Raw genomic sequence first — 11088 nt, 5'->3', positions numbered from 1 at the left:
GGTCGGCTGCTGGTCCAAGTGGTCGATTTGACGCGTTAATTCTGCCCACAAGTTCTCTATCGGATTCATATCCGGGGACATGGCAGGCCACTCCATATGCTCTACACCACGGTCATCATGAAAGTGTTGGATCATGCGAGCACGATGAGGCTGTGCATTGTCATCTTGGAAGTCAAAATTTCCTCGAAAGGCTGCACGAGCAAATGGAAGCAATGTTTCTTCCAGAATGGCCCTGTACTTGAACTGGTTCAGGTTTCCATTCAGAACAACCAGGTCAGTTTTGCCCCCTGCATGAAAAGCACCCCAAACGGTCACCCCACCACCTCCAGCTTGGACTCTTGGCACTATACAATCTTTGTTGTAGGCTTCATGCACTTGTCTGCGCACTTGGACGCAGCCATCTTGACGATAGTCCAGAAATCTAGACTCGTCACTGAAGATCACGTGATTCCGGTGTCCTGGCTGCCATTGACGGTGCTCTCTGGCCCACTGCAATCGGCGCTGGCAGTGTTGTCTGGTCAGGTGTGGCTTTCTCAGGGGACGCCTGGCACGATAGCCTGCTTGAACCAGTCGTTGGTTGACTAGCCTTCTGGATACAGGCACATTTGTCAGTTGCTGCCACTCAGCCCTAAGCCGATTAGCTGACTTGGTACGGCCATTGCGGACTAACCGGTGCAGCTGGCGATCATCCCTCCTTGTGGTTCTGTGGGGACGTCCTGGCCTCGGTATTGGAGTAGGGACACCCCTCTGAGCATTTCGTTTCAGGATCTTTGACACCTGACCTTGAGTGATGCCATACTGCCGAGCAAAAGCACGCTTTTTCATGCCATAATTTCGTAAAGCCACTACTCCATGACAAACAGCATTGTCGAGTTGACGGACCGTCTCCAGAGGAAGCGGCAATAACTTTTGGAGACATGCAGCAGTTGTTTTCCACTAATACAGAACGCAACAACCCATGTATCCCCGACTGTGAAAATAATCATCAAATGCACCTGTCCGTACATTTTGCCACGCCACCTGTGATATAATCCTGTTGTTGACTTCTTGCTGCGACAGACAATCAGTGACATGGTTCTTTTAACAAATTAATCACCAAAGTGTAAAAGAAACTCACCAGATTGATATACTTGGTTAAGAAAGTAAACCCAAGTCAAGAAAAATAAAATATTCCATATTAAATGCCAAGTCTGTATATATATTTATTTTTTTTGCTGTATACAAGATCGAGGCTCGTGAAAGAGCTAACATTAATCACACAAAAAGTCAACTGACACATAAAACACAAAATAAGGGGAGCGGAACACAAGATGAGGAGAGAGGGGGAGAGGGGACAAACACAACATTTGAGAGCAAGGACATCAAGAGAAATGTGGGAGGGGAAGGGCTTGGGGGAGGTGGGAGAGGTATAAAACATATCAACACTGCAAGGACTTCCAGGAAAGAAGTTGGAATTTCAAAAAAAGTGTATCTGGGGTGAATTAGCAGGGGTAGAAAAGATCACGGCTTTGGATGGGGGAAGATGAGAGATGGTGGTGAACAGCTGTTTTAAAGACCTGGAGGGAGGAGTGGGATTGAAAGGAGTGGGGGAGTTTGTTCCAGAGGTGGGAGAAAAGGGGAATGAAAGAGTGAAGGTGAGCAGAGAGCCTAGATTTTGGCAGTTTAACCATAAGAGGGTTGGTTGCTGGCAGATCTTGTGCGACCTGCAGGAATATTAGGGGGACAGAGCACAGAGAGAGATGGGGGAGCAAGGCCGGAGAGGAGTCGGTAGAAGACAGAAAGACCACCAACCTGCCTGCGGTGAGTGAGTGAAAGGCCCTCGGAGTTAGCTTCATCGCAGAAGATTCCAATGATTCTGAAAGTTTTGGTTTCAACAGCGTGAAGCTGAGCTAGGTGTGAGGCAGGAGCACCGGCCCAGAGGGGGGAACAGTATTCCATTGAGTTGCGGATGAAAGCCTTGTATGTGGTGAGGAGCTCAGGTGTGCCAAGGAAGGACTTCGCACGACGGAGGATGCCCAGTCGGCGACTGGCTTTTGAGGCCAGCTTGGAAATGTGGTTATCCCAAGAAAGATCATGGCAGATAGTGAGACCCAAAAGCTTGAGCGACAGAACTTCTTGGAGAGGATTGTTGAGAAAGTAGATGGGAGGGTTTTCCAGTCGGTTTTTTTGGAGAGACATAGTCAGAGTGTGGGATTTGTCAGGATTGAAAGACATGTTCCACTTGTTTGACCAGTCTGTGATTTTTGTGATTGACCAGTATGTGATTGACCAGTTTGACTAGTCTATTTCCCTGTGTACAAACAGTCCCTCCTGTATTGCTGCCAAGTCAAACACTTTTGCAACGCTGGTCTGCCACTGAACCATCCCCCTCTGTGCTCATATGGCTCACCCCCATGAGTTATATAAGCCAACCACAGTTCCAAAGCTTACATTCTTATTACTCTGCCATGACTATGATGGGACCAATTGACGGTATGCTCTTCAACTACAGCTAAGGTAAGTCCAATCACTCCCATTAGCATCTGCAACATTTTATCTGAAACACCTCCAAGATGATCTGGAATAGTTCCACAATTTTAATGAAGATTCTCAAAATATGTCAGGTCAATTTTCTTCTCGTCTTGATATGTCCGAACACACTCATATATATACCCACCGTCCTGCAACCACATTGATTTGGAAAAACCTTGTCTCAGTGGCCACCTTTGCACATCTGTTTTGAATTTGCTGTTTGTCTGTCTGTTTGTCTGTCTGCTTGTCCACACAAAATAATTATGCTTTCCTCTGCAACTGTTAGTCCGATTGACAATAAATCTTCATCATAAGCACACTTCCACCTGTAAAATGAGAATTATGGTATCCTCGGTCACATGGCCTAATGGCCATGTCTCCTGCACAAAGATCTTCAAAACCTACATCACGTTTAATTTGATTGCCCGATCTGACTGTATCCCCTGTCACTGTAAGTCCAAACTTAATATATTGTTACGGATCTCAGAGACGGCACTCCCCTTAGCAAGGGGGGGTTAATCCCCTTGGCCTGTTAAGCTGGCCGTCTCTAGTCCTGGTACTTATAACGCTCCTTTGCGGGGTGAGATTGGTCAGGGTTATTGGTCAAGGTGTTCTCCCGAATACCTTTACCAATCCCTCCGCAAAGCAGGGAGACAAGTACCGCTCAAACCACGGACAAGATGGTATTTGCCGAGCGGTTTAGCAATCCGCGATTCGAGCCGTTAACAAAGGAGCTAACCCGATTTAAAGCAGTTGGCCAAATTGTGCCACAGGTACTCAATTGGAGACAGGACAAAAGCGATCGGGGGAAAGAAGAAACCAAAGGGAAGAAATAACAGACATTTATTAATTATGTACACCAAAACCAAAGGAAGAGGAAACGAAAGTAATATACAGAACGAAGAAGAAGAAGAAGAAGATACACAGGGCAGCCTTAAACAGTCTTATCTTATACCCCAGGACAAACACACAGACTTACACGAAAGGGGAATAGCAGGCAGGAATGACTGGAAGAGGGAGAAGGTCCAGGTGGGACAGCAGGGCTGGAAGGTTCGGGCAGAGGCACAGCATTGAGGTCCGCTCCAGGTCCATGCTCCGGGCTGGAAGTGAACAGCCAGCGGCAGCTTCTGGTCTCGTATCTCACACGATCGGACAATGTGAATGAAGCGCGGAATTGTCGCCATCAAACGGACCCACTCTCCTCCTTACAATGCTCCGTATCCTCGCCGGGTACCTCACTCATCTGCCGGATCACGTCTTCTTCCTCAACTGCTCATGAACCTTCTCAGTTCTCACCCAACTCACTCTTCAAGCAGTCCCTCGCAGCCGCTTTTATTGTTCGTGGCGGAATCAAGCCGCCGGCTCCGATGACACGCCTACCGGCCTACCGGTTCGCTCATCGCGGCGCTGGTTGGCCGGCAAAGGGCTCGCTGACTCCACCTCTGATGATGCGTCGACGTGCCACACCCTGTTCTTGTGGCTCCGCCCCCTTCTTCCTCGGCATAACCGCATGGCTTATGGCGGCGTGGTGCCAGCAAACCGCCCAATGCAACGGCGGCGAACGCTGCTGGCAAACGAAGTACCACAATTTGGAGAGGGAGGGCAAAATGGACGGAATGGGGCCTATCTTATTTGATTAATGCAACGCAGATTCAACTATTGGGAACAGATCCTTAACTGAAACACATAATAATGAAATAACTACGAAGAGGTCCTATGGTTCGCTACGTGTTGTACATGGACTAACTAGGGTGCGATCTTTAACAAAGCCAATTGATGGGGATATTTACAGGGGATCATTTATAAGGGAAACATTTACTAAAATTTACTAGTGAAGGTTCTAAAAACCGTAACAATATGGTTTGGGTCCAGCAGTTTCAACACACCATTGTTTTGAAGAAGAAGAACCTTTACTATAAACATTTGCACCTGGCAGTACAGGTTACTGTCCACTTCCAGCATCCCGCATCTACCTAGTGACGCACATACACCTTTGTGTTTTCGTGTGGTCTGCCTGTCCGTGCGTCTGTCTGTCAGTCCAGTCCGTGCATCTGTCCATCCATCCGTCCGTGATAGGTTTTTGTTACCGCAGTTCAGAACTGCTAAAGGTATCCAAGTCAAACTTCGTGCAGTTATGTACAATGACATTAAGATGAACTGATTACATTTTGGGGTCATGAGGTCAAAGGTCCCAGGTCACGTTAGATAAATATGCTGTTCCAGTGAAAATTTGTAAACTGGTGATAGGATTTTCACCAAAGTCGATAGAAGTATGTATTTTGATGAAAAGATGAACTGATTTGATTTTGGGGTCAAGAGGTCAAAGGTCAGAGTCTGTAATAGGTTTTTGTTTCCATGATAACTTAAGAATGGCTGAAGGGAACCAAGTCAAACGTGGTACAAGTTTGTATCATGATGTGAAGATAAATGGATGAGATTATAGGGTCAAGAGGTCAAAGGCGGAAGTCCCGTGAGGTAAAAAAAAAATTTTTGTTGCTGCGCTTACTTGTGAACCAGTGATGGGATTTTGACCTCAATTGGTAGGAATATATATTATGATTAAAAGATGAACTGATTAGATTTCTGCTTCAAAGGTCAAAAGTCAATGTTGAGAAGTGCCATTCTCGTTTTATTTTTGGTTTTATTTTGCGAAAGCCATTTTAATTCCTGCCTTTTTCTTTCCATCGCTCTGTTCAGTATGTCTCTTTTCTTTCCTCGTTCTGTCCATGCTGTGCTCCCACTCTTTTTCTATCTCTTCCAATTTACTTTCTTCTTCTTTTTTATACATACCTGACAGCTATTCCTTTTCCGCTTCTATTTTTTTTTTCATGCCTTCCTTTTTGATGCACAACTTCCCCTTCTGCCTTTCTCAGGGACATCTTTGGATCATTTTGTTTCTCTTAACCTCTCCCTACCTCCCCCGCCCTTTACCACAGCAACATCATTACCCTGAACTACTCGCTGATGAAACATCATCTTCTGGGTCTCTGCCAACCCCCTTGCACATCAAGTCTCTGATTCGAAACATCCTCCACCTTGAGAAATGGTCAAAAGATCAGGTATGAAAGTCGATTGTTCAAAAGAGAAAGATGAACATTGTTAAAAGCTTGGTGGTTCCAGGAAGGGGGTGGAGGTGAAGCGAGGCCGGAGGGAATCTGCATATGCTGTACATTCCAATTATGCTGAACATATGATGGGTCCTACAGGCCAATCGTCATGATTATTCACCTGAAGTGCAGGTTATTAGTAAAGGAAATTACTTTGCTTTTTATTTGCATTGACTTTTTTAATATAGCTTCGTTTTCTAAATATATTGTACTTTTGTGCAAATGGCAAAGCTAACTGAAATGTAAACTGTTTATTTGTGCAGATAAAGTCGTCTACCAATCAAAGTCCATCTGAAAGACCTGTTGTGGGAATGAATGACGCAGGTAATTTTTGTAAATCTACATACATATCTTCAAGTGTTTGTGCATTATTCTTTCACGGCCAAGCCGTAGCACAGAGGCCGCAAACTTTGCATGGAGGTACTTCAGAATCTGGACAATATTTTCAGCTCTCACATATTTGCCTCTGCATCCGTTTTGAGGCCACCAACGGCTGCTATAAAATGTATATTGGGATGTGGTGTCATGCAGTGCTGCCACCTGCCCACAGATAAAAGGTAACCGCCACCATGAGGCCAATAACTCCATCGATTTTCAATGTCCAACACGTGCCAAAACCACCACTGGGAAAAGCGAAGCGCTGGGCAGCCTCTGCTAGCTGTAAATAAATGCTGGCTTTCGTGACATTTTGCTTCTGAGGAAATAGAATAATGGTGTAGAATTTGTTTGTGCAGTGATTCTGTGATTATTTTAATAGGCAAATGTTGTGTTTACAAGCATAAACTTGGGAATAAAAAAAAAGACACAAGCCTAATTGAAGAAAGATATTGCTAAGAAAGGGATAAATGATGGAGACAAATGCCTTATAAACTACTGCCACTTCAAAAAGCGAACTTATCAGGAAATACAAGCAAGTCTTCCGGTTCGGGTTTTTCTGCATGTGCTGGTGATGAAAGTCTGAGCTCCTCATTTCCACCTCATAAAGCTTGACAGCAATTTTCTGTACCGTATTCGTCCTGTTTTTCGGTTGTTGTGTCTTGTCTCGGTGTTGCTGTTGTGGCCTGTGCAATATTTCATGTTAATTCGTTCATTGTTTTTGTTTTGTTTTGTTTTGTATTGTTCAATGCTTGACACTGCCTATCCTCAGATAAAAAGGGTCAAACTTCTTTGTCTCCGTGTTCCTCGTTTTGTTTCCTTTTATCCAGGTGTCTTGCTTCTACCTCATCAACATTATCCTTTTTCCTTTCCTTGTTTCAAAAAATCAAAACAAACAAACAAAATAACTTTTGTTTTCACGACATAATCATTCTCATTTCTACTTGAACTTCTGTTACGGATTCGTCACTTCCGTTGTGGTGGTTTGCATCCACTTTAAATATTTCTGATTCCATGTACTATTATTGTGTTCAAAAGGTTTATTGTCCATGAACTGTTTTCAAAAGATAAAAGGTTAAGGTTTTAAATGAAACAGGAACCGGATGACGACAAAGCGGAAGAGAGAGAAAAGGGGCGGAGCGAATGAATCGGACAAGAAAGCCGAGTTGCTCCGGGTTCTGAAGCGAACGTTGGCGAGCAAGAGTCACGAGCGAACTTTCGGGTTTCCGGGAAAGGGATTCCTACGACCGAGTTGTCATCGCTGTGACCGAAAAACCTGCGTGTCAGGTTTTTGGCGGTGGATTCCGAAGAGAATTATCGCCGGGCCATCCCGTCTCAAGAGCGGGTCGTCGGCCATTTTGACTCGCGCAGGACTTGTGCTTTGCTTGCGGTTTCGTCTCTTTTCGCCCATCTCCACTGCATTCAGACGTCGATCTGGGGCGTGTGTGAGACGTGGCTTTTTGAAGGTTAATTCGGCCATACCCGAGGGTGTGATCTCTCAGTCGCCTGTAGGGCGCCTTTGGATTTCCCAGTCGCCTTGAGGGCGTTTGTGCCCCGCGTTAGCAGCGGGGACTGTTCTTGCCAGCCGAATGGGATTCTGGTCTCGATTGGACATCGTTCTGGCAATTGCTGGAGCGAATCAACTGTGGCTTGTAGCCGGGAATAAGAGACATCAGGGATGTTCTTGTTTCAATCACTTGGAGCACAGTGAGTTATATATTATAAAACTGATGGTACCATCATAGGATATTGATTGTACTTTTGATTCATATTATTGTTGTATGGTTATTCTTGTGTGATCTTAATACAATATTTGTTTGTGAGTAACAACTGGTGTGGCTTCACCATTGATCTTTGACATACAGAATAACACATTTTTCTGCCGTGACTCCTCTCGGGGCTCGGAGGTACACCGTGACCAGGGCGTCGGGGAGGAGCACGTCACACTTCCTTCTGGTTCTACCCACCAACCCCCCACCCCCTCATCCCCCGCCCCAGCCCCTCTTTTTCTTAATATCTCCAAGTTGAATCTGCATAAAATATAAATACTTCTTCCTCCTTTAAAAACATTTAAAATCCATTTGAAAATGCATTTCAACCCTTGTATCTCCTTCAAAAATGCTACATCTGTTTTCCTTCTTCACCATGATGTCTCTTCTTCTTCGCAAGGATTATTTTTCAGAGCTGTTTGTCCACGAGGTGCTTGGTCCACCAGTCACCACCCCCCCCCCCCCCCCAAACGAAGGAATCGTACCCCTTACACTCAAACCTTCCCAATCACCCACTTCTCCCAAAGCGTCACCTTACCCCCCGCAAAGCCTTTCCCCCCTCCCCCCATTCCTGCTGCCTCCCAACACCTCCTCCACCTATATCGAACTGTGTGGACTATAAACATCCTCGATCTTTTTTTTTGTTTGTTTTTTTTGTTTTTTTTGTATACAAGATCGAGGCTCGTGAAAGAGCGAACATTAATCACACAGAAAGACAAACAGACACACAAAACAAATAACATCGGGAGCGGTAGACAAGATGGGGAGAGAGGGGGAAGGACACAAACACAACATTTGAGAGCAGGGACCGAGAGACATGGAGACATCGAGAGAACTGTGGGAGGGAGAGGGCTTTGGTGGGGGAGGCATGGGAAGGGGGGTGGGGGGGGTGGGAGAGATATAAAACATATGGACACTGCCAAGACTTCCAGGAAAGAAGCTGGAATTTCAAACAAGGTGGATCTGGGGTGAATTAGTGGGGGTAGAAAAGATCAAGGTTTTGGATGGGGGAAGATAAGAGATGGTGGTGAACAGCTGTTTTGAAGACCTGGAGGGAGGAGTGTGATTGAAGTGAGTGTGGGAGTTTGTTCCAGAGGCGGGAGAAAAGAGGAATGAAAGAGTGAAGGTGAGCAGAGAGCCGAGATTTCGGCAGTTTAACCATCAGAGGGTGGCTGGCAGATCTTGTGCGACCTGTAGGAATATTTGGGGGACAGAGCACAGAGAGAGCTGGGGGAGCAAGGCCGGAGAGGAGTCGGTAGAAGACAGAAAGACCACCTACCTGCCTGCGGTGAGTGAGTGAAAGGCCCTCAGAGATAGCTTCATCGCGGGAGATTCCAATGATTCTGAAAGCTTTGGATTCAACAGCGTGAAGCCGAGCCAGGTGTGAGGCAGGAGCACCAGCCCATAGGGGAGAACAGTATTCCATTGAGCTGTGGATGAAAGCCTTGTATGTGGTGAGGAGCTCAGGTGTTCCTAGGAAGGACTTCGCACGACGGAGGATGCCCAGTCGGCGACTGGCTTTGGAGGCCAGCTTGGAAATGTGGTTTTCCCAAGAAAGATCATGGCAGATGGTGAGACCCAAAAGCTTGAGCGACAGAACTTCTTGGAGAGGATTGTTGAGAAAGTAGATGGGAGGGTTGTCCAGTCGATCTTTTCGGAGAGACATAGTAAGAGAGTGAGATTTGTCAGGATTGAAAGACATGTTCCACATGTTTGACCAGTCTGTGATTTTGTCCAGGTCTTCAGAGAGTGAGGAGGCTGCAGACTGCCGATCTGAGGGAAGAGGAATGGAGCGGCAGAGAGTGGAGTCATCAGCAAAGAGATACAGAGGATTTTCCAGAGTCGGAGAGATCATTGATAACGACCAGAAAAAGCACAGGGCCCAGCACACTGCCTTGGGGAACTCCAGCCTGAACAGGAAGGGGAGATGAAAGAAATCCATTCAGGGCCACACGTTGACTACGACCAGAGAGGAAGTCCGCAAGCCATGCATGGAGATTTCCATGGATACCATAGAAGGAGAGTTTGGTGAGCAGAGCTGGGTGCCAGACCGTATCAAAGGCCCGTGATATGTCAAGGGAGACAGCTCTGATTTCCTGTTTGGCATTGAGGACCTCCATCCATTGCTGAGACAGCAGAAGCAGCATGTCCAGAGTAGAGTGACCTGGTCTGAAACCAAATTGATGATCAGAGATCAAGCCATTGGAGAAGAGGAAAGATTTCATATCCGAAGCAATGATGGATTCCATGACTTTGCTGATAATTGGGAGCAGGCTGATTGGTCTGTAGTTGCAAGGATCTGTTTTTGCACCTTTTTTGTGTAAAGCGGTAATGTTTGCTGATTTCCAGGATGCTGGCAGATGACCTTGAGCAAAAGATAGGGTGAAAAGAACAGAGAGAGGGTGAGATAGAGTGGCAGAGCAGGATTTTAGGACCCGTGGGCTGATGCCATCTGGTCCAGTTGCAGAATCAGAGTCGAGGTTTGACAAAAACTCCTCCACCTTGTCAGGAGAGAAGGTCACAGAGTCCAGGAGCAGTTTGGTTCGACTGGGAAAGGTGGGAACAGAGAGAGATGGGTTTGGGACTAAGGATTTTGAGGCAAACACAGAGTTGAGGCATTCGGCTTTGTCACGTGCGATGTCAACTGTGTGGCCATTTGAGGTAAGGGAGGGGATGGAGGGGGGAACAAACACCAGAAACGGATTTGACCAGACGCCACCAGGATTTGGAGGAAGGAGACAAGTTTGAGAGTTCATTCTTGAGTGAGGAGAGATAGTGCTTCCTGGCACTCCTGAGGGTAGACACACACTTGTTCCGAGCTTGGTGGAAGGAACTGAGATTTCCTTCAGTTGGATTAGCCTTCCAAGAGGCAAAGGCAAGTTGTTTCAGGGCAACTGCCTCACCACAAGATTCAGTGTACCATGGACGGGAGGAAGGGTAAGACAACTGAAGGCGAGATGGGATAAATCTGTGCATGAGAGAGATCAGTTTGCTTTGGAAGAATTCCCAGGAAGAATTGATGTCAGAGGCAGTGGAGATGGGAGACCAATCCAGACGATTGATGGCTGCTTGAAGACCGTCCCAGTCGGCCTGAGTGAAATGCCAGACTCGTCGACGCTGAGGAGGCTCTCTGAGAATGGCCAGAGAGATGTCCACTTTGACAAGCACATGATCAGAAGAACCGATTGGAGCAGAAGAAGAGCAGCAGACATTAGCAGGGAAGTTAGTCATAAACAAGTCTAGAAGAGAAGATACTCCATTGGCTGAGATCCGGGTCGGGAAATTGACAGATTGTGTCAATCCCAGTGAGTCACAGAAGTCCTTTG

General features: G+C 46.4%; 1 protein-coding gene across 8 annotated transcripts in view; it reads left to right on the top strand.

The window, feature by feature from the left end:
* Positions 1-11088, top strand: part of LOC137431270 (uncharacterized) — a 917646-nt gene that overhangs the window by 618688 nt on the left and 287870 nt on the right. For all 8 annotated transcript variants that reach the window (XM_078781781.1, XM_078781779.1, XM_078781782.1 and 5 more), the window contains 2 exons: positions 5448-5570; positions 5882-5942. In XM_078781781.1, coding sequence (XP_078637907.1) covers positions 5448-5570; positions 5882-5942 — 184 coding nt within the window. The remainder of the gene's footprint in view (positions 1-5447; positions 5571-5881; positions 5943-11088) is intronic.

This window comes from Myxine glutinosa, chromosome 7, assembly GCF_964187855.1.
Source record: "Myxine glutinosa chromosome 7, kmMyxGlut1.1, whole genome shotgun sequence".
Classification (NCBI taxonomy): domain Eukaryota; kingdom Metazoa; phylum Chordata; class Myxini; order Myxiniformes; family Myxinidae; genus Myxine; species Myxine glutinosa.
The sequence above is the reverse complement of the archived record's forward strand: the minus strand, read 5'-3'. Positions and strand labels throughout refer to the sequence as shown.